The following is a 24,983-nucleotide window of genomic DNA, read 5'->3' as shown; positions in this document are numbered from 1 at the left end:
TGTGGAGACACATTCATCTATCAACCTTTGTGCTTCTGATTATTTGGGAATAACTGAATATGGGTGTTAGTGATGGGCTATGTTGATCAGCCAAAGATTTAGAGCCCCTGATTTCTTCTTATTCAAAATAGAATTTACACTGGGTTCCACATTAGCCACTTTTATTGTTTTATTAGGCTTTTAAAAACCTAACAAGCCCCTACAAGGTGACAGGGTTTGCTTTTTATTACTCTGCACCTTATAATTACAGTGATTAATAGACACTTGCTGGCAGTGTGTTGATAGATTTGTGTTTAACGATAAGCCACACTGACCATTTAAAAACATGTTAGCAGCTCTTTTCATACAGAAATATTTGGTGAGAGCAACTCTAAGCAGTGATGTATTAAAAGCTGACATAATTCAGGAGTCTTTGAAGAGTTTCTGCCGCAACAAAGAAGACATAGCAAAGTCTGGGACCTGCAGTCCCACGTGACCATTTTTGGACATACTGACTCCTGACTGCATTATTTTTTCCATATTTTTCCTGGCTGCAGATAAAGGATAAGTGGGGCTTATTAGCTGCTCTCATTTTCCTGGACTTGAACTCCCAGGTTGTATTGTCTCTGTTATGTCAAACATCTTCTTTTCTCTGGAGTCTGATTTTATGACAGACCTGTGCAGCATAGTTTTTCGTAACAGAGTTAACATCCCCTGGTTTTAAAGCTTGTGCATCCACTTCACAGTACACTAATGTCACACGGCGGTACTCTCAGTAATAGGATTACACCTGAGAATGCCACTGTGTCAAGGTTTAATTGTTTGTTCACTCTTCATTGGATTTTAGTGTGTGCACAATATGCTACGCTTTCTCCGAATGAATCATTGCAGTGTTATGAGCTCCTATTATTATTTACTCTCCTGCTGTATTACAGACTGTAATATTTTGAGCTATTTGCACAAAATCTTATCCTGTATTAAAATTCTTGATTTTTCCAAAGGCAAACTCCAAAGGCTTGTTTCATCCAACCAATGGTTCCAAGGGCCCATTTGAAGTCTAATTAAAGCAGAAATAAGTTCACAGACAAATGAGTGGTCAAATAGCCAGACATGAATTATAAAAACAGTCATCAAGTAAATAAAATGATGTCTCAAAATCACAGGAAAACAAGCAGAGCTCTCTGCTGTCTGATGCTGGAGGTGTATCCCTACAACACCCTGATTGACAGATCTATGGTCAGCTCAAATGAAACACTCGGGGCAGTCATAGCGGAGTTCATTTTAACCAAAGCAAACTGCTTTGATGGGAAATCCCAACACAGACAGCAGATATTAAATATTATCGTCACCTTCCAGCTGAAGACTAATTTGCCAAAAATGTTTGATATTGGATTCATATTTGACCTTATATTGGATATAGCGCAACATGACTGAACCAATGGGGGAGCGAGAAAGTGAGTCCGGCAGTCACAGCTGTGTATCGTACTTGTTTATACCAGCTATCTCTGGTAAAAGTTTGTTTGTTTGACGGTAATCCTGAGCTCTCTAAAGCCCCTTTCACACTGCGACCCGCTACCTTAGCGGGTCCAAATTGCACCTTCGACCCGCGTCGAGCAATGTGAATGCTTGGCGTGTCTGTGACCCGTGTCGCCTGAAGCCGAGTTCAGGGGGCGTTGCCTTGTGGCAGAGCGTCACACGAAACACATAAAATGCTGGGCGTGTACAATGACGTAGGCACAAGCCATGCGTCGGAGGTAGAGTTAAATACACCTTGAGGGCTCGTTTTTGCAATTGTATATGCAGTTCATGAAGATGTTATTTTACGGGGTGTGGATGGTTACAACGTGGGATGCCGCCGAAGAACATATGCGGAGAATACAAGAGCACTATAGTCCCCGAAATGTGGCGGTAAATAACGTCCTCTGCTCGGAGGCTGAGGAGCTCGCGGACCTCCTTGTCTCCCCAGTTGGCCATATTAAAATATGTCTCCAACTTGATGTAAGCTAAAACAGAGTGAAACTTGTCTTCACCTCGCTGTTGTTCTGAATCAGCTGTCCATTCTGTCTTTTAAACTCCTCACGTCACGCCACGCCCACGTCCGACCCGCGTCGATTGCGTTCACATCAAACTCGGCTCGGCAAAAAGACTAGGGTCCGACGCGGGTCGAAAGGCGAGTCGAGTTGACGCGGCAGCCCGGGTCGGCAGTGTGAACGCAACAGCAGACACGCTAAATTCGCGGATTAAACGCGGGTTATTCGGCAGTGTGAAAGGGGCTTATAACTGCAGCTCTGCACAAATGTAATCAACTAATGTTCTCTGACCATAGTTAGTCCTGAAACTTTGGTTGTCTGAGTAGGCCTTAGAACCCAAACCTCCACAATGGGCGGTGGCATTGCTGGCGTATCTGGCTCTGCATTTCAGCTTCTCTCTTCACGAAACTGACACAGTTTTTCTTGTTCGAAAATTTAACTAAAGCAGAACAGTTGGCTAACTAGTTGCTAATCTGATGCTTATGTATCATGTTTGAGTGTTAGAGGTGTGGTTACTTTTTTGCTCATTTTATATACTCAATCTCACTGTGTCATGGATTTGGGATTTTAAAACTGCCCTAAAAATGATACAGATCCCTGTAAAAGTTACACAAATTTATCAGCTTTAATTGTCCAAGTCAGTAATAACACATTTTTCTCGTGTTTTCTGATTGTCCTGTTTGCTACTATTTGTAAGCTAGTACAGATTACTTTTCCATTCTAATCAGTCTGTAGTTTAAGACTACTAGTATGAGACATGTATTAATGATAGTATTAATACTTGCATCGTGCGTTCATGTGCACTTCAAAGTTAGTTTCTTTTTTGAAAGGAAAGTATGTCCCCTGGCTAAACTACAATTCTGCCTTCATGCCTCCACAAAAATTGATATGTCGAGGCATGAAGGCAGATTTGTAAATCTTAAAGGGATACGCCACCCCCAGGCCAAATTAAGTGTATCCCCGCATTCCCGAGACATAAATAAGTGTGTGGGAGCGTTTTCCTGGAGACCCAGGCATTGTCCGAATCTCACAGCACTGACCACTGCTTGGTTACGCGTAATACATACATGCTAGCGTCGCCAGCGTCGCCAATCGAAATATTTCGCCCAACGTGAATTAATTTACTTGATTTACCTTCTAATTACTGTATGAGTGGTGTACTTTCACATCGAGTGCAAATGACGGTGTAAATCTACACGGAAGGCTTGGTTTGCTCATGTCGGTTTGGGAACTAGTTTCCAGTGCGGAAAACACAGCCGAAGCACACTCCCCGCTACGTCATTGGGAATCCCCCCCCCACCCCCACCACCAGCGTGAAGCAGCCAGGGGGGGAATTCCCAATGACGTAGCGGGGAGTGTGCTTCGGCTGTGTTTTCCGCACTGGAAACTAGTTCCCAAACCGACATGAGCAAACCAAGCCTTCTGTGTAGATTTACACAGTCATTTGCACTCGATGTGAAAGTACACCACTCACACAGTAATTAGAAGGTAAATCAAGTAAATTAATTCACGTTGGGCGAAATATTTCGATTGGCGACGCTGGCGACGCTAGCATGTATGTATTACGCGCAACCAAGCAATGGTCAGTGCTGTGAGATTCGGACAATGCCTGGGTCGCCAGGAAAACACTCCCACACACTTATTTATGTCTCGGGAATGCGGGGATACACTTAATTTGGCCTGGGGGTGGCGTATCCCTTTAAAGCAAATCGACCACATAGATACATGAGAATCCACTGTCCATGTGTTGGTGCAACACCAGAGGTTCCCTTTTGCTGCTCCTACTCCTGCATGTACCTGCAGTTTGAATCTTCATGACCATTCATTCCATTCATTGTGAGGATGACTCAGGATAATTGTAACAGGATTTGAATCTATCTTTAGTAAGGATATAAAGAGGTTGTAAGCAGTTAGTCATTGTTTGCCCCACATGAGAGGTAATAGACAAATAATCTGATATACACCTGGCTTTTTTCAGCTGCTTCCCTCCGCCTGTACGGAAACACTCATTGTGTTTGCGGAAATGTTGTGGGAGCTTATCGTCTTACACACAGAGATTTGATAATCCTATACCTGCTCCAAAGTATCTGTGCTGATTACCTGATTTGGCTGAACCATAAGCTGGATGGTCACACTGACTCACAACACACTAATGTGTTGATCAGTGATGGCAGCTGACACACGTACAAAAAATTCATGACAAGATAAGTTTTAAAGCAGACAAATCACTGCCATGGTCACCATTCCACTGTGGGAAATACAACGTTATAAATACTGAACGAGCCTGAATGGGTGTTGTACTGAGTATCCCAGACTGTGGTATCAAGTACTTACTTTGCATCAGGAGAATGTCTGGCTGTCAGACTAGTGCTGGAAAAGTGAACTTATACCACAAGGTAAAATTGTCTAGTTGCTCACACCACAGCTGCTGCTCTCGTTTTCCATCGTGGCCCTCAAATTGAGTTTCCTGTTCCGCCTGATCAGACTCCCAAGTGCTCGTACCTTTACCGTTTAGGTACATGGTTTCAGTTCATTGGATTGTGTCAGAAAGACAATGAATGAAACAAACTGTTCCAGAGAGGTTTACAAACCCTGTCTGGTTTTCCCAGCATAAATAAGCTGCCAGCCATTCACAGGATTTGACATTTCTATTTTATATCGATAAGCAAAAGGGGTCATCTTGGTGTCTTGTGATAAAAATAGAGAGATGTCTTCAGGAAATTTCCAGCTGGAAGTGTTGTACAGTAGTTTTCTTTCATGTTAGCAAGAATTTGCCATTATTCTTCACTCTAAGTGGAAACAGTTGATCATTTGCTGCTTGTGAGACCTTATTCAGAAAAGGTATTTTGTTCTACCCTTAAGTGCACTTGACTCTTTTTGAAAAAAGCTTAAACCACCTCAGACCAGGCTAACAACTTGAGTTTTTTTTTCATGTTTAAATTTCCATAAGCTTTTTTTTCTTATTAATCAGCAACTGTTGAAATAATGAGCACACCCTGGTTGAGCTCCTAGCATAGCTTTTGACTCGTCATTATATTACTGAATATTTGATCATTTTTGGTATTACATGACTAATGATAACTTCCATTAAAGAAAGATCTATACTCTTGTTATCTCCTTTGCCATTTCAGTCACGGTGAGTGCAGTCATCTGCTTGTTTGTGTGCGTGCGCACGCGTGTGTGTGTGTGTGTATTTTTGCTTGTGTGTCTTGCAAACGTCCCCATTTGGATTAATTAAAGGAAATCTCCCATGAAGAGTAGGGGGCGTCCCAATCTGGCCTTTTCAAGGACAGTCACCCTAGCAATATATCCTGTCTTCCACTACTCTACCACCCACTCGGATTTACCATATACACACACAGGCATACCTCACTCGCCATGGAAACAGAAAACCATTGCCGCTCCCAAGCCTGGTGATCAACGTTCTCATTTGCAGTGGAACAAAGGCTGTGAAACACTGTTCGTTATTACAGCTCCCTTATCAGCGCTCCCAGCCTGCCACGGCCACGAAGCACCACTGAGCTCAATTGCTCAGTCATTCATACCACTCTTTTTGCAATGTCACATTTCTATTGTGGTGTGTTGCCTGTTCTTTTGTTGCTGACAACCACTAAGTATGATCCAGCATGAGTCATTTGTGAAGTAAACATAATGGCACATTGCGAGGGAGAGAGCAGCATGTGTTGCTCTGCGGAAGAGGTTGCCCTAGATAATTGCTGAAATTACTCTAAGGTTTGTATTTTTTTCTTTTATATATGCTTGTGTGCAGATGTGGGTGTGTACTTTCAGAAGCAAGATAAGATATCAAAGGCACAAAATCTCCTGTCCTTGTGATGACAGATGCCTTTCAAATGTGAGAACCGGGGATTCCATTCACAAGTTTCTATGGTTACGGAGACAAGCGTCAATATGTTATTGACACCATGCACACTAAGCTTCCCTCATTCCCTGGCAGAAGACAGCAGCGTTGAGGTGTTGAGTGGCAATTGAGATAAAGAGATTACATTATTAATTAGAGTTATACTGATTTAGGAGCAGAAGCTTTGGGAGATAAATAGTGGCAACAGGACAGATGAAATTCATAAAAAAGTGTCTTTATATATGTCTTTATTATTTCCTTATTAGTTTTTTTTTTCTTTCTGCTTATTGGTCTTGCTGTCTGTTCATTAAGTGTCTATTTACTTATTTACTTACAGGGCTGCTCTAGTACCTGTCTTGATTCCCCTCCCATATCGGCCTCACTCTTGAATATATTCATACAAGCATCATCAGGGTGAATCACATTAGAGAGGAAACCATGTTGTCAGTCTACTTGTGGTAAACACACTTTGGCTCACACTTACCCCAGTTTCCCTGAGGAAAGACAGAGAAGCATGTTCACTACTATCAGGCAAAGAGAAAAAAGCAAGAATGTGCGTACATGTTTGTGTGCATGATTTAGGGTTTGTGTGGCATATTAGTTTTGATGATAAATTGTTTGAAACCGACGATGATGCATGTGCAGGTGTGTCCTTGCAAGGGAAGCCGAATAACTCAGCCAAGACACAGTTTTGCACTGTCAGCACATAACTTGAAAGAGACTTTGTGAGGGAAACAACTGTGACTGACAGGATGTGCACATCTGAAGCCAGAAGTCAAACAGACTAGATTTTGGAATGATGGAGTTCAGGTGAACGCTTGATGCCGATGTGAAGAATACAAATTATTCAAGCCACTTTGTTCCTAGGATTGTGCGTTCCTCTGTTTTGTTTATTCCTGATTAGGATTAACTGACTCCTTGGTGACTGATATCTTTCTGCATTCCCACATGAGTGACAAGGGAGGACACAGGGAACGTGTGCTGTTTATATTCTGCGTGAAGGATAGAGGGTGTAGCTGAGGGATTATAACAGCTCTTCCTGTTATAACCCAGCATGAAACTTTCTCCCCTATTCCACCCAACCTCCTGGCAGCAAAGAAGAAAATTAAATTACACTGTAACGAAAAAAAGATTTCACTGGCTGTATTCAGCTCTAGAGGGAGGAGGAGCTCCCTCTTGTGGACCGAGGCACACTTCAGTCAGCTAAACTAACGCCCACGTCCCAAAATATGCATAGCTTTTCCACCACTACTTTAAACCAATTATTTCTATCATATTGTTGCCATTCATGACAGCAGTTTTAGAGGCTCGCGGTTGTTGCTTTGAATTCCAGTGTGACTTCTCTTTACAGTTAAAATCTGTCTCCATCGTCCTGCTGCTCAAAGGGCTTCGCTCAGAAAAAAATTTTGTTTAGGTCACAAAGCTGCATTCCACTTGTTAGTACTACTCGGAGACATCTCCATGGTTACACAGTTTGACTCAGACGGTAAGCTTTTTCTTTTTTAATGTGAGGTTCCAGTGTTTAGAGGTATAGCGGCCTGCTGAGTGTGATAATGTGTTTTGAAAGGAAACTATACTGCTAGCAATACAAAGGCCAAGTAGGAAGAATTTGTACAGTATGTATCAGAGCATTTTGTATGCATGCACTTGCCTATGTGCATCTGTGTGTGGGAGGTGGAGGAAAGAGTGAGTTTCTCCTGTGAGGTTTTCCCAGTCTTATCTGTGAAGGAAAAGCACCCAGGAGATGTGACTTTTAGTCTGAGTAAACTTCTGGAACGCACTGCACGCAGAGGCTTTTATGCATCTTCACCACAGCTACCCCACTCTCCTTTTCTACCTCAGCCTCCAAGCACAGATGGATGTGGTTATCAGGAGACTTGGGGGTAGAGGGGAGCAGGGAGTTTGTAAGAGATCCTTCTCGTGTTGTTATCTGCACACAAGCAGGAAAAGCGCTTGTACAGCCAACCTCCCTGTACGATCGTTGCAGTACTCAGTGCATCATGAATATTAAGTGTTACACGGTCCATGTTCCCTCTTACGATCTGGGATTCGAGGAATTGGTGATTATGGCGTCTTGGCTGGTGTGATTAAAACAGAGATCACCACTCAGTCGCAGGGACTTGCACACTTAGAGGTAATTATATTTTGCCCTGCTGACTGCCTTTCTCACTTTTTCTGACACACATAATAACACGTACCCCTGCAGGAAAACAAAACTACTCAGATGGAAATTATTCAAATCATAAGAAAATGATCATTTTAATCATGCGGTTTTCCTCTGGTATTACTGCTTTTCATTCTTTTTTTAAATGATCATTTTTTTTGCATGCAGACGCACTAAAATGCGCATGTGGTTTGATGTGGAATTTGCATAAACTAACTTCAGGTCTTGTCTGGTCTGGTGGGCATCATGTGTCATGGCAAGGTCCACATGAATGCCAGGGACATTGCATCGTAAACATATGCTGAGGGTCATTAACTTAATCTGTCAGTGATTTTATTGTTGTGGCTGGTCAGTAGGCTACTGGAAAATGCTTGTATGTACATGTGTATCCATGTGTGTGAATGATGAAGAGGGCACTATCTGTATCTCTGGTATGCTTTCTGTTCTCTTTCCTCAGGGAGGATGTGACAGGCTCATATAGGTTAATAATGCTGTCACAGCATGAGGGCCAAAGGCTTGTTCTGACTAGAAATGTGCACACAAATGCACGTACACATGTTTTTTTTATTGTACAGCCAGCAGTGAAAGGAAATACAATGGTTTAAATTGCCATCTTATGTGAGTATATATCCATGTATCATCAACAAGATTTATTGCCATGGTAAGGCATTGCTAGAGCAGTTACATTGCACCTGATGACAAGAGAAGACAAAGGCATAGAAACAAGTCAACTCTCAGCTCTAACTGTCTCATAGCTCATGGCACATTCTTACATACATCCTTACCAGTCGCTGAATTAATTTTAATGGATTTCCTTCGCACTAGAGGCAGTTTATTTTGTTTATCACGAGAGGGGTTAAGCTTGTTATGAATTGGTATAATTTCAGCAACAAAGTCCACTCACATATCTTTGTAATTTTGACAGTGTAACAGGAAAACACAATATCCTGCTCTCACTCCTCAAAGTTTGCCAGTCTATTCCATTTATCTACCTAACCTGTTTTAATCTACCTGTTTTTCTTCCTGACATTTGTGCTGCAAAGGTTTTGGGCCGTAATTGGCTGCAAGGGGGCCAAGAGGGTAATTGTGTCGGACAAATTACTGAGTAAGGACAGCGAGAACCGGTGGAAAAGTGCAATAAGGACTAGTGCAATTTGAGTTTGCCAGAGGTGAAAGAGCTCAAAATGTTAATTTCACTAAGACTAATCAAGACTCTGACTTTAAATTCTGTTTGTTCTGAACTTTAAAGTCTTTAGGCACATTGTGCATGACTTTTCACTCTGCCCTTCCTCAGAGGCCTTGTCTCTGCGGGAACCACTTTTACGGCCAACGATTAATTCACAAAAGTGCTGAGTAGGACACAGGAATAGCACAACCACACAGTAGGATATATTTTCTTTTTCTTTTTTTTTCCAGCAGAATCATGAAGTATTGTTGAACTGCAGTCATATCTGTCGTGAAGACTATAGCTATTGGCAGTAGAAATCTGATATCAGGGGTAAAGGGCTATGTTACAGGATGCACAGAAGGATGAAGCAAACATAGGTATCTATTTCAGTCAGTAGATGGCTCAAGGATTCTGATGGAGCTTTAAATAAGGTCATCAATATACTTGATTGAGACGGAGGGTTGCTGAGTTTCCCGTAAGTATGAGTCCAGAAATGTCCCACCTATGTTGTGGTGTGACCTTTAGCATTTGAAATGCAGATGTTAGAACTGTGACTGAGTACCTAAATTACCTTGAAAAAGCTGTGCTGGTCAGCAATGCTTTGTGTTACTATGGACTGTAGGTACAGGTGTAGCTCACACTTACCTCCCTGATATGTGTGTGTATGGAAACATGCAGTTTTTGGTGGTTTGATTTTTTCAGATTGAAAAGATCATCAAATTGATCATATTGAAATGTAAACTTTAATAATTGTTCGGAGTCTTGAAGAAATGTATAAACACTTCGACAAAGTTTGCGTGCCTGGCTAGCTAGCTCATTAGCTTGTTACCTAGCAATGCTTTACAACCAAATCCAATGTGATTAGTTAACAGCACCATAGGTGCTGGTATAAAAAGGTATAATATATATCATATTCTTGGAGTATTGTTTAAATGTTTCTTTTGCTTAATTTTGTACTGATAATTGCTTTCCCTTCTCTGTTTTTTAGACAAGTGTTAGCATGACTAGCTTAGTCCCCATAAGTAGCAGAGTTTTTCTTTGCAGCTGTTGCCAGATTCAGGTTAGACATTATGGAAAACGCTGATACTTAGACTTTTGTGTTCAACATTAGGTAATCTTTTGTTTTATATCAATAACAGCCTTACCAAATCCTCATCTCTGCTTTGCCAAAACACATAACCAGTGACTATCTTGAATCCACAGTCATTTTTTGTCATTGCTGAAATCTACCAGGTGTTTGTTGTTGTTATTATTGTGCTGACTTCATCCGTTGTGACTCTGTAACTTGTGTCATTTATGTAATTGGAATGCCCTGACGTGGATTCTTAAATAAAGTGCCACTCGCACTGACAAGTTTAGAGTTAAGATCCCACTTTCATTTTGATTCATCTGAGTGATGACACCTCCTTCGATTTGTCTTTGCAGCAGACTATGGGCTGTTATCACTGCAGCCAGGAAAACGTTGGCCTCGAGATGACAGCCGCTGCATTCGCTGGCTTTGACAGTAGTGGGCCAACTCTCTTTCCGAAACTGTCCTAATGGAGCGATCTGTGACTTGAATGCATGGGCTCAGACTCAGTTTTCTCCTGGCGTGGGATGTGGCTCGTAGTTTTGTTAAAGAAAGGGTGCAGCTTGGTGAAACACTGGCTGGTAACCAGAGTGTGAAAACCAAAAAAAAAAGCCTGAGGCACAGAATCTCACAAAGTCACATTCTCTGTACTGTTTGTTTTGCTGCTCTCAGGGCTTTTTACATTGACACATTTCTCTCCCATTGCCATCATTGCATTGAGTAAAAGATTACCTCAAAAGGATTTAAGTAATATAGAATTTCAACCAACACCAAATTAGACATTGTCAGTGTATCATTTTCCGCATATAAGGTTTCAACCGGATAATTATTGGCATGCCGACCCTCTATAATGTAATGGAGCATCGTTGCTGACACAATGTAGTTATATCAGTTATTTATTGGTTTCTGCATCTTTTTCCAACTGTCATATTGTGGCTAAAAAATGACTAGCTTGCTCTGTGGTACCACACAGTGCAGGTGGCCTGCCATGGGATGAGAAGTGGTTATTGATTAAGGCTCCTCTCATACGCTGTCAGCCCACTCAACCATTTTTTGTGTTGCTGACTGATCTTCACACCCTCGGCATAAAACACTGGCCGATACCCTCTGGTTTCTGCTGTTGCGTGCCTCCAGCAAAAAAAAAAAGAGAAGTGTACCAGAGAGCCAAAAGGGCTTTGCTCTTTCCAAAGCAATCAACGAGAAAAATCATTGACATGCAGAGTTGGTCTATCACGCTGATTGTGACGCACTTCACTGAGATTGACCCTGAAATAGTGACTTTAATCACATCACGACATCCTGACAAAGGTTGCCAAAAACATAATATGGTTTTCGCTGACTGATGACAAATTAAATCGTAAGTGACAGAGTTTGGTGATTCTGCATTATGTTGAGACAGATGGTTAATATCCACTGCAATTACTGACTGCACTGAGAACTGTCAGAGGTGGGAGAACAGCTCAATAGTTTTCTTGAAATAATAAGAAGTCATTGTTATGCGCCCGGCTCCCTCTGGAGTCTCCAAAGATAGTTCACCAGATGGATGCTGGAGTGGTTTCTTTTCATCTGATTTTGTTGCGGTTGAGGTTTTGAGACATATTTCAGTTGCATGCAGTTGTTATGCCAATACTCGTTTTAGTTTTGTCATTTTTTTTATTTTTACTTTTTTTACTCGCAGTGCTTTATGAACTCAATTATCTTTACCACAGACTGATGGCTTTAGAATCGGGGCCCAAATGGTAATGACCATGGCATTCTTCCAAGACATGGAGGATCTGCAGAATAAAGCGGGTGATGGCCACCAAATATCACAATCCATTTCTGTGTCTCTCGTTCTCTGTCTGTGTGAAGTCTGTTGGAAAGCGGCCACAGTAAAGGCCTGCGGAATCTTGACAGAGCAGTGCATAAAGGCGGGGGAATCTCCCCTCTTTTGTTGTTGATTAATGTCGGGCCTCTGGAAGGCTATGTATGCAAGTCATACTCATCCATCCATGCTTTATAAATCTTATTTTAAGTATCAGCGGCAAAGTTCTTTCATAATGCCATTGTTGGTAATGGCTTACAGCATTTGTTGCTTAGGAGTCATCCTTTGCCATTTGCATCCCCTAAACTTTTTGCAGCACATGAAGCCAGTGATCTGAATAATGAAGCAGGAGTTGCTTATGACACATTTAAACTTAGAACATCCATTCATTATCTATACCGCTGAATCCGTCGTCGGGTCGCAGGAGGGCTGGAGCCTATCCCAGCGGTCATCGGGCGAGAGGCGGGGTACACCCTGGACAGGCCGCCAGTCCATCAAAGGGCCACACAGAGACAAACCAGACAAACAACCACACACGCAGTCACACTCACTCCTAAGGACAATTTTAGAGTCACCAATTAACCTAACATGCATGTTTTTGGACAGTGGGAGGAAGCCGGATTGCCCGGAGAGAACCCACGCATACACGGGGAGAACATGCAAACTCCACACAGAAAGGCGACGGTGCTAACCACCACACCACCGTGCAGCCCTAAACTTATAAAAACAGTAAAACATTAAATTACCCAAATTTTTTTGATGTAGGCAGAAAGCTGGTACCATGTGCGGGCCAGCAGCTGCGCATGCCTTGATTGTGGTCATCACACTGGAATAGATACATTACCAGAAGTCAAAGTCAAATTTTATTTTTTATTTTTTCTATAGATACCGTGCAGATTTCATGCATAGACACATAAGAAAAGAAATGTTTTTAACCTGGATTTAAAAATATCTACATTTGGTGAAAGTTTAATCTCCACTGGCAGTTTGTTCCACTTGTTGGCAGCATAACAGCTAAATGCTGCTTCTCCATGTTTAGTCTGGACTCTGGACTGGACCAGCTGACCTGAGTCCTTGGATCTAAGAGCTCTGCTGGCTTTATATTCTCTGAACATATCAAAGATGTATTTTGGGCCTAAACCGTTCTGGGATTTGTAAACCATCAGCAGGCTTTTAAAATCTATTCTGTGACTGACTGGAAGCCAGAGTATTTTAAAACTGGTGGGATGTGTTCAGATCTCTTTGTCCGGGTTAAAACTCCAGCAGCAGCGTTCTGGATGAGCTGCAGATGTTTAATGCTCTTTTTGGGAAGTCCAGTTAAATGAGCATTACAGTAATCAAGTCTACTGGAGATGAATGCATGGATGAGTTTCTCCTGGTCTTTTTGGGAGAGGAAACCTTTCATTCTGTTGATGTTTCTTCTGTCAGTAGATGAAAAACCACACAAGTATCGCAATCAATTCTCATTACCATAGCCATAATCACCCAGATTGATTCTGCAGCAAAAAATTATCATACCTAAGGAATGGCTCAATTTGTCCAGGCACAAATTGATGACACAAGTGCAGGAGTAGGAGGGGGGTCAGTGGGGGCCTCACAGGTGGATCATGGTCCATAAGAGCTCTGAGAACGGATATCAATAGGGGCTCGCAGGGCTTGGCACAGTGTCCATAATGTGATGTGTACACAATCAATAGCATCCCCAGCACTGGGAGATGGGTCGCTGGAGTGTCACGGGTTATTCTTCTTCCTCACATCTTTCCACCTTCAAAGTGTGGAAGGAGGCAGAGACGAGGGGGTGATGCAAGAAGTGAGGCATAACTGCGACCGCAGGGCTGTCACTGTTGACAGGACATTTAGAGAGGAGTTAGTGCCCCTATTGACTGCTGCTTGTGAAGAGGAAGAGTAGAGGTGATTCCCAGAATGTTGAGAGTAGTAGGAGAGATGACTGAAGATGAAGCTAAAAAGAGACTCAGAAGAGACATTTGGGAGGACTCTTCAGGTTGTGGCTCTCGTGGGTCTTCTCTGGAGGGTCAACACACTTTTTTATCTCGTGTTTTTGGCTGTGGAATGGAAATATTAGGGTTCATGGCTAAAGTAGTTTCCCCTCTGTCAATAAAGTTGCATAAATCAGTACTTATTTTTAAGCTGTCCCTTAAAGGGATAGTTCGCCTCTTTTGACATGAAGCTGTATGACATCCCATACTAGCAATATTATTTATGAACATTTTCTTACCCCCTGCTGCGTACTGTGAGCCGAGTTCCAGCCTCGTTTTGGCGTTGAAGAAAATAAGGCGTTTTGCTTCTCAAAACAATATGTGTTCAAAAGAGTAATACATTTGCATCACAAAATCGTTGTCCAGGAAAAAGATTTTGTGATGCAAATGTATTACTCTTTTGAACGCATACTCGACTCACAGTACGCAGCAGGGGGTAAGAAAATGTTCATAAATAATATTGCTAGTATGGGATGTCATACAGCTTCATGTCAAAAGAGACGAACTATCCCTTTAAGGATTTGAGCCACCCCTCGGGTTATCTGTCTATTCCTGATTATAATATGCCTAAGAGTAATAAACAAAGTACTAAGGGAAGTCATCAGACAGTTGTGTAAAACTAAGCCATGTGACAGTGAAATGTTCTCCCTCTCTTTGTCCATCTGTCTTTCATCTCATGTTAAATGTCAAACTGATGCAGCACTCCAGCACAGTCCTGCAAAGCAGCCTCTGCTGCTGTAGAGGTGGTGGAGAAATAGGGCTTTGGCCAAAATGGCCACGTACAATTAAAGCATGTCGTAAATCACCTAGTCATCTGAGGACATTTCCATCCCATCTAAGCCAATTAGGTCTCATGAGCAGCCTGTCTGTGAACTGACTATGACATTTTCCAAGTCAAAACCTCAGTGGCACCACCATGAAAGAAAGGAGTTACTTAAGTTATGTGGTTCATAATTCACCACTTCATATTAAAGCTTGTCTACAAATTGAGCACATTGAGGAACACACAACATAGTGAAGTCATGAGACTTGATTCTAATCTCAACTGTTTTACTCTGTGAACTTCTGGCAAGAGAATAATGGCACAGATTATGAAACAGAGTTAACCAACAAAATTCTTGCTCCATTTCCTGTCTGTTATCCTCTGGGTCGCCCTTTGGCCAAGTGTCTTTGCTGTACTTGTTTCAACTTTCTTTCTTTTTTAATCCACCGTGCACAACGGTTGTTGCCATACTTAGTGCTGCAGCACATGCCAATGTATGGGAACAGGAACGGAGGCTGAGTAATTGATCCTCTTAACTACTCCCACTCAATTACAGCTTAGGTTAATGCAAGCCACCTCAGGATTGTTCATCCTCATCCTCAAATGGCACTTGTGATGTCCATGAGAAATGGGTGTGAGGGTGTGAGGGAGAGAGTCGGCATGGGTGAGTGTCAACGAAAACATTGCACGAACACTCTGGCGTTCGTGCCCACACGCCCTTTCATTCAGCTGTCCATAGTGCATTTTTAAAGTGCGGAACAGTAGCAGATTAACTGTCTCCTCTGAGGCATTTAATTGGAGTCTAAATAAAGACTAGTTGGCCTCTGAAGTATGTCAGTGAATCATATATACAGTACTACGCTTCATATTGTGCTTTATCCGAAAAGTCTTTGTTTTAAGCTAATGCAATTTCCCACCCATAAGCTTTTAAACTGAGCAAAATCATTATTTCATGCTCGTGTCTTCTCTTGTACCTCTTTTAGTAACACAGACAAAGGTTTGACAGCAAGATGTGAGCTTTTAATGAGCTTGCCAAAAAGTTCAGGGGCACCGAGGCAATCTGGGTCCTTACTTTGACTCTATAGTCTTTCAGCCCCGTGCCAGGGCTACCTTAGTTGCCTCACTTAGCTGCTAATAGGTTTAACCTAATCAGTACCAGCATTCATTTAGTGATAATACTTCCCATGCTGAGCCATGACACCAAACCCTCTATTTTGCTCTCTGATTGCATTTATTCTCCACTTATCACTGAGCAGAAGGTTTCCCCTGTTATTAAAAAAAATTGCTCATAAGCTGTTAACAGTGGGCTTAAACAGTGGAAAATCCTTGAGTGTGATCTTCTCTTGACAACTGCTAATATATGATGGAAGCTAAATTCTCAATTCTCAAAGGAGGTACAGTAAGTTTCTTGAGAGTGTAAATTTATGTAAGATTAGGAGTGTGTTCTGCAAGTCAATGTGGTTGCTGATTAGTATTCAGAATGCCTTGTTTTCCTGTCTTAACTGAGACTCTTCAATCTCTCTTCATTAGTACTTAATAGGTTTTATATTGTTTAGGTCACAGAGGACTTTTCACAAAAGAATGCAAATTTTTCCATGCACTGTATTTCAGTAAACGTGATGCTGCAGTCATGTGAAGGAGATGTTTCACCTGTACGATGCAGACACTGAGTTCAGCTGGGTTGAGCTGCGAGGAGGGGGAAAAAAAAGACATCAACTAATCCCACAGATGAAATATTCAGCTCGTCACATAACGTGATGTGACAGCCAAGCCCAATCCTCCCCTCACCTCACATTGCATTGCTCACATACTCGTTTTATAAATAACAAACCTCAGTCAGGACATCTTAGGCCAGATTTAATCAATCGTGGTCAATAAATCCTGGTCGAGATAAAGAGCTGCAGCTGAAGCACAATCTCGTGCAGTGCTGACCTCACAGGATTACGCCGGATGTTCTTAACCATCCCCTTACAGAACTGAGGGCAGAGTAAAGGGTGCTGCTGTTTCACAAAAACCACCAATAGTTTTCAAGCACAATACGTGAAGTTAATTTTCTTTAGAAACTGAAAGCGAGAATAGTTTTATGACAGGCAGAGAGAGTTTTAGACCATTGTGTGGTGGAGCCAAAATCCTTTTACCCTTTTAATGAGGTCTCCACCAAAACACTCATTTATTTCCTAAATTTATTTCCACCACCTTTACTATTCTAATTATTTAGTGATCTTTCATGCAATGTTGCCTTCATTCAAATCTTTAAAGGAGAACTCCGGGGCATTTGAAGCGCATTTCCATTGCTAGAGGTTGTCAAATACTGATAGTAGGACACAGACAGGTGCAAATCTGCGCTCCCTGTGTGGAGATCGCGCTGTTCGCTCAGCCTGTCATGCGAGGCTAATACGTGGTGGCTAGGGGCAAGCGCTAACCCTTCCACGTAAAACAACTGCAGAAACGTCACACCACTTTATAAACCATCCGACAATAAAGTCACAAGCCTTACCATCAAAACCATATGCATGGTTCTCACATTACTGGCATGGGGACGTTACAAAACAACTTTATAAACAGCATGTAACTCACCGGTTAGTTGTACGCTCGCGCATGTGAAAGCCCAAAAGAGTCAATGGACGATACTCCCATATACAAAGCAATTATCTTCTCTAGAAAAACTGCGTTCAAGTATTTAAAACATTTCAACAATATTACTGGGCATGTATTGTTGTAATGTTTTAAATACTTGAACGCAGTTTTTCTAGAGAAGATAATTGCTTTGTATATGGGAGTATCGTCCATTGACTCTTTTGGGCTTTCACATGCGCGAGCGTACAACTAACCGGTGAGTTACATGCTGTTTATAAAGTTGTTTTGTAACGTCCCCATGCCAGTAATGTGAGAATCATGCATATGGTTTTGATGGTAAGGCTTGTGACTTTATTGTTGGATGGTTTATAAAGTGGTGTGACGTTTCTGCAGTGTGCAAGTTGTTGTTTTACGTGGAAGGGTTAGCGCTTGCCCCTAGCCACCACATATTAGCCTCGCATGACAGGCTGAGCGAACAGCGCGATCTCCACACAGGTAGCGCAGATTTGCACCTGTCTGTGTCCTACTATCAGTATTTGACAACCTCTAGCAATGGAAATGCGCTTCAAATGCCCCGGAGTTCTCCTTTAACACTGGGAAATTCCATCACTTAGCATTTTCTTGCTACCCTACAATCTCCTTATGTACACATGTACATTACCCTGGCAGTAATCTTTGTAGGCATAATGGGCTGCTCATCTATATTCAGGAACATACTCACAGTACCTTTCTTACAAAGATAAACACTCCTTTGGATCAAATCATTTACTGTATGCTTAACACCTTTCAACCATTATTTATGCATCTTTTTTGGACTTAAACCAAAACAGACTCCCCTGATTATAAATATGTTTCTGGTCTGCCACAAGCAACTGAGCCATGAAATGTTGATCCTGCGAGACAAATCGCAGCTGTTTCTTGATTCAACATTCAATGGCTTGTGTGTATATGGTGCACGTTCCTAACAGTTCTAAATCTGTATTTAGTGTTTTATGTACAACACAAACATTTTTTCCTCGTGTTGAACTAACATTTTATTCCTTTCTCTGCTCTCTTTTCAGATTCTAGCCATCATATCGATATTGTTTATCATCCTCTCCACCATCGCCCTGTCTCTCAACACCCTACCAGAGCTCCAGGTCAAGGATCAGTTTGGCCAGGCTAGTGACAACCCCCAGCTGGCCCATGTAGAGGCCGTGTGTATTGCATGGTTCACCATGGAGTACCTTCTTCGCTTCCTGTCCTCTCCTAATAAGTGGAGCTTCTTCAAAGGCCCACTGAATGTCATTGACTTATTGGCCATTCTGCCCTACTATGTTACCATATTCTTAACGGAGTCCAACAAGAGTGTACTACAGTTCCAAAATGTGCGTCGTGTGGTGCAGATATTCAGAATCATGAGGATATTGAGGATCCTGAAGCTGGCCAGACACTCCACAGGGCTCCAGTCATTGGGATTCACTTTGAGAAGGAGCTACAATGAACTGGGGCTGTTAATATTATTTCTCGCCATGGGCATCATGATATTTTCCAGTTTGGTCTTCTTTGCTGAGAAAGATGAAGATGCCACCAAATTCACCAGTATCCCTGCCTCATTCTGGTGGGCCACCATTACAATGACTACAGTGGGCTACGGTGACATATACCCGCAGACTTTACTTGGAAAGATTGTGGGTGGACTCTGCTGTATAGCAGGAGTGCTAGTCATAGCCCTACCAATTCCTATTATTGTCAACAACTTCTCTGAGTTCTATAAGGAGCAAAAGAGGCAGGAGAAAGCCATCAAGAGGAGGGAGGCTCTGGAGAGAGCCAAAAGGAATGGCAGCATTGTGTCAATGAACCTAAAAGATGCCTTTGCTCGAAGTATGGAACTGATGGATGTGGTGATTGAGAAAGGAGAGGACAAAACCTCCCTCGACAACCACCTGTCGCCAAGCCGTTTGGGCGGCTCAACCAGGCATGCCTCCTCCGAAAGCAATCTGAGATCACCAGATAAAAGAAACCCAGAGTACCTGCCACAGAGCTCCCCGCATCGTATAGTCATCACCACCACTGGAAGTCCACAGCTGGTAAACAGGACGCCACAGCACCTGAATGTTCAGAGACTGGAGGACATGTACAACCAGATGACCAAGTCACAATCCTTCACCAATCTCAACACTACAAGCTCCATGAGCACTCTGAGCACAACTATGACTGCCCCTGCCTCACCGAAGAAATCTCTCAGCCCTGAATCAACATTGAAGGAGAAGGTGCAACTGGAGATGAAGGAAGTCCAGCCCTGTGCAGATGATAACTTTCCTGGCTGTTCAGGGAGCTTTACAAAACAGGGCTCCAACTCAGCTGTTAAGGACGCTGGTACATTGCAAATCAGACACCGCATGGCCCCACCTTTTCTAAATCTTAGCCTACTGAGGACCGACGATGACCAGACCTCTCCTGGAAACAAAGAAAGCTTCTACGAATGCGTTAATCCAGGTTATGGATCAGAAATTTATATCGAAGAAGGAGATAGCTTTAACAGTGCTGTAGAGAATATCCAGAGCCCTCCGATAGGAAATAACCCTCTGAAAATAAAAGGGTTGGAGGTCAACTTCACCAAACCTTCCACTGAAGGTCCTCTAACTCCACCTAGCACTACCTCTCCTGGAGACATCAGCTCCAGCATCCAGGAAGATGAGTCTCCAGGGGGAGAGATGTCGCCACTCATCCCCAGTTCAGAGGAGCTGCTGCCAGTCATAGCTGAGGACACCCGCTCCCCCAAGAGGCTGGTGGTAGACACCCCACCTGGTGATGAGGATCAGTCCACAAATAACCACGAAGAGAAACACTTGATGGAGGAGGCAGGTGCTGCGGTCGCGCCCTCTTCAACCAAGACAACAGCACAAAATTGCACCCAAGGTGTAGTTGGGGCAGGTGAGGAGGGGAAGGCTGACAGCAATCCAAGTGGACACAAAGTAGAGAACCACATGTTTACATCCGATATTCACCTGATACCTGGGGATGGCAGCCTCTCTCCAACCTGTGAAACCAGCATGTGAACATAAGGGAAGCTTTGAGTCACTAAAGACCTACCACAACCTCAGCCTGGCATGTTGGGGAGCAGGAAGAACAGTCAAGGGTGCTGTTGTAGTTGAAAGATATTCTTGCATGGCATGACAAGTCTCTTTTACTTGTGTTGTTGTGTATTGCTGAAAAAGAAACTGCAGTGCTTTGTGCAGATTTGAGAAAGACTATGGAGCAAACGGTGGACTCAGAGAGGAGGAGGAGGATCTGGAAAAATGGGAAAGAGAAATGGGAATTCATCGACCAACGTAGACACGGATTCTCCCAGTGTACATAATGACAGACTCTTTTTCTAGCCAAAGAAGGAAATGCACAGAGGGACTCATCTGTAAAAAGCATGCATTAAAAAAAACGAAGAAAAAACGAAGAAAAAAAAAGTCTGATATTTTACGGTGCTTAGTTTGCTGAAAGCACTCCACTGTAAATACCAGGACACGTAAGGCAATGACAATGCACAGGATGGTGAAAGAAGACTGAAGGTACAAATAGTTTTAATGTGAAAAAGGAGGGGTATGGGTTTGAATCAACAGCCCTCAAACTGGGTGTTGCATTGTAGCGACCTATTAAAAAAAAAACAACAACATATCATTACCTTTTGTGGAAATGCAAATTGTTCCCATGACAACCCTGTAATGTTTTTTTTTTCGTTTTTCGTTTTTTTTGTCGTTGTTATTGTTGTTGTTGTGTGAAACACTGTATGAAACTGCAACATTGACATTATTGCTTTGGGTTTTCATAGCAGCTGATCTAATAATCTCTGAATGAAAAACACCTCTCTTCCTGCAGAGCGCGCTGTGTGCTGTGTGCGCAATCAGTGAAAACAAGTAACTATCAGAAACTAGGGCTACTGAAAATATTTACCATGCGATTTTAGATGTAAGTACCCAGATTCAGTATCCCCTTTTCAGCTGTTTGATTCCATCCAAATCACAGGAAAGAATCCTATTTAATCTCTGACATCAGATATATACTTCTAGAAGTAGTTTGAAGAGTAGGATTAAATAAGTAGGCTTATATTGGTGGTAGAAAAATTAACGTAGGTAAGTGAGATTCCACAAAATGTTAATTCAGCACCTTACATCTGGTCAGTAAGACATATGCTTTACTATTAGTATCTACTCTGGCAATTCAACTGGGATAGACAGTGAAATGACTGTATTCCTTCTGATATCAGTGGACCAAATCAAGCACACTTATGAGCTTTCATCTATCTCAGCTGCATCATAACATATAATGGTAATGACATGTATTGTGACAATAGTTATTATGTTTGTTCTTTATGGTTTGTTTACTTGCATCGTGTTCATCCTCTGATGTCATTTGTTCCATACTACTGCAAATTTACCCGATCCTGCTGAAAAGTTTAGGGCATCTTTTTGTTTCTTCTCACGTATCTTGTGGCGTCTCGGACTGTGATTTATTGTGTTTTATTGTGAACAAAACTGTTTTCAGTCTAACTTAAATCCAAAGGAGTTTCTCTCTCTCTCTTTTTTTTCTTTCTTGTTTCTTCTTTTCTTGTCCGGTTCTTCTCTCTTCTCGCCGTTGTTTTACACGGACTGAAAATACCTGTTGTATGTTGCCTTGGATTCCAATTTATCGCTGGAATATTTGTTCATTGACGGTGTGACTTTTGTCAGCGTGTGCCCGGAAGGTGTTTGTGAAAGCCGCACAAACCGGAATGGCAATGAGAGGAAGAGGATAGGTAAATCATTTGTTTCATTTCTTCTTATGATTATCATGTCTTTTTGTCAGTTTGTTTGTTTTTCACAGAGAGGTGTGGAATGTGCAATACTGCATACTGCAATCTATGCAGGCCAAGAATTGTGGCACTTTATTTTACGTCCTTGGGAATTTGTAAGTGTACAGGCAGAAACTACTTGTATTTTTTAGATGTTATATCTTTAATATGAGGTAAAACAGTGTTACACCTACTAGAATCTCACCAACAATGCAAATGAGAATTTGACTTTTAATTTTTCTTACTATATGGCCGGCAAAATGCTGTCAGGCACCTTATAGCCAGGTATGACTGGACCTCAATTTTGATTATGTTTGGAAATAAGCATCCAAATTGACCACCAGGGCCTTTTATATTGCTGTTAGATTTACATCAAATCTAGCAGACGTCTGTGGAAGCTATTAATACGATCTAATTTTCATGGCCACAAACAAAGGATTTTATGTTTTTTGTGAATTAATGCTGAGAATTATTCTATTTTTTCTAAACCAAAATGGAGCATGACCACAATTTCCTGCCATACGGTGGTTGAAATAATGCGTGCCTTTTCATAATACTGCTGTTTATGAGAAGGTAGCAAGTCATTTTGCTTTGTTCATATAGCACTGTACAGAAAATTCTAATTTTATAGGAGAAATCAGGTCTTTATGTAATAGATACAAGTAATGTTATTGAGTTCTCAGGTTTTCTACGACTCTCTGATGTTCTCATTGGATAGATTTATCTGTTTTTTTTTTTTTGTTGTTTTTTCTTTAACAGCTAAGATCAACTGGCTACTTCTGTACTTTTATTGAAAGGTATTGTCAAATCCACATCAATGTCTCGGCTCCTGAACCAAGAAGCCGGAATATATATCCTTCCTCCTGGGTAAATCTGTGTACCGCGTTCAGTATTCACCTCATCAGTCTTCAGCGAGGCAGGAAGAAGTATAAAGAAAGGGAAAGGTATTTGACCATGAAGCAGGGAGAGTGATCACAGCCAGGAGGAGGGCTACTGTCCCAGAGCTGATCCATCTGATTACACCTCCCGAGTGTTCCAGTCCCCGTGGCTTCAGAGGCTCCAACCCCAATGGCGCGCTCTCAGGAACAGTGATCAGACATGACAAGGCTAGGATAGGAAAAGAAACTGTGTCCTCCCAAGTGGTTACATTACATCGGTGATCAGTTGTGGTCCATATTTTCTCTTTTCTGTGTACATATTGTATGCCCAAAGTAGCAAAATCTGACTCAGCATTCAGAGATTCACGTGAGACCTCATGGAGTTATCTTTATGAGATGGCCGACCCCTCATCGGAGACTAAGATTCTTTGGTACTCTCCGATGTAAAATGCGGGGTCAGCGGTGGATTTTCTGTTTCTTTTTTCTTTATTAAGGGAGGTTAAGTTGTCTTCTGTACCTGTACATTCAGTTTTTTTCCTTCATCCCTTGTTTGTAGTGATCATGTCTCTGTGTTACCTTTGGAGTAATCCTTTGTTTTGACTGATAGAATAGAGAAACAAGGGAGCTGGAGGGCAGTTCATATCCTGTTGGGATGAAGTTTGTGTGGAAATTCATGTTGCGAGCTGACAGCAAAAGGACCGTGCTCTGTCTTACTGTCTCACAATGGCATATTCATCTGTGAAACTGTACAGAGTGGAAATGTTGTGTCTTTATTTTCTCTGAGAGAACGTATATTGTCCGTGTCGCTCATTTGTGCTCACCAAACATTTCTCCCTAAAATGCATAAAGCAGCATTGTTCGTTCTCATATGTCTGTATATTCTGCCTCTTCCTTTTGATTTTTGATTTTCTTTGCTCAGCTTTGAGACGTTATCATTAGACACATTCTGAGCTACAGACTGTTTCTGTAAAAAAAGCGATCTTTGTATGCATGTAGTAGACCGAGCAATTATGTGACCACTGAACACTTTGTTATGGTACATGTCTGTCAACATTTCCGTCGAGCATTGTTCCCCATTACATCTATTAGCATTATGCAGAATAACAAATAAATGTATATATAACTCACATGTTTGTGTCTGATCCTTTCTGCTCTACAGATGAGCGGGTGTTTGTAGGTCACACATTTGGATTAGATGGATTTTTGCACATCTACTTGCACCACTTTAAACTGAGATGCAAGGTTTTTATTGTTTGGGGTTTTATTTAGCTTTCGTTCTCTAAATCCAAAGGAGCAGTGCCATTTGGGCCACAATTTGGAAAATGCCATTGCAAAGTCAATACCTTACCCTAATTTTAAAGACTGTTGCCAGGGGAAAAAAACCTTATTGTGTGCCAAATGCCTGTTATTTATTATGTAAGACATATGTGTATATTTGTGCTGTAGTTTAAGCATATAACACTGTGGGATTCTGAGACCACATCGGGAACTTTTAAAAACCTAAAAACGAAAGGAAGAATTCTTATTTAGATTTTCTTAAATTGCAATGTCAGTTTGAAAGAATGAATTAAAACACTCGATGTTAGATATTTGCTTTGATATGTGCTTGTGTTGGGTAAACTAATTTTGCATAGTATTCCAGACAGTGTAGAGTCAGAGTATTAAATCAAATTGATCAAATAACTAGAATGAAATCAAATGAAACTGAATAAAAATTTGATTTATTTAGTACGTAATGACTCCTCTCTTATTACATATATTTGCATCATATGACACTCTACTTACACAGTACATATCAATCAATTAGAATATCAAATGAAATGAAAGTTAGGAGTTTTTTAGTGTTGTTTTACAACAACCATCCTTTTTACGATTTAAATATGTAAGTAAA

At 41.7% G+C, this 24,983-nt stretch overlaps 1 protein-coding gene across 1 annotated transcript in view; it reads left to right on the top strand.

The window, feature by feature from the left end:
* Nucleotides 1-24,197, top strand: part of kcnb2b (potassium voltage-gated channel subfamily B member 2b) — a 97,350-nt gene extending 73,153 nt beyond the window's left edge. Inside the window, exon 3 of the mRNA XM_075452513.1 lies at nucleotides 18,472-24,197. Within this exon, the coding sequence (XP_075308628.1) occupies nucleotides 18,472-20,451 (1,980 nt within the window). The 3' untranslated portion in view covers nucleotides 20,452-24,197. The remainder of the gene's footprint in view (nucleotides 1-18,471) is intronic.
* The last annotated feature ends 786 nt before the right edge of the window (nucleotides 24,198-24,983 follow it).

The sequence above is a fragment of the Odontesthes bonariensis genome, chromosome 20, assembly GCF_027942865.1.
Source record: "Odontesthes bonariensis isolate fOdoBon6 chromosome 20, fOdoBon6.hap1, whole genome shotgun sequence".
NCBI classification, from domain to species: domain Eukaryota; kingdom Metazoa; phylum Chordata; class Actinopteri; order Atheriniformes; family Atherinopsidae; genus Odontesthes; species Odontesthes bonariensis.
Note: the sequence above shows the minus strand (reverse complement) of the source record. Positions and strands in the feature narration are given on the sequence as shown.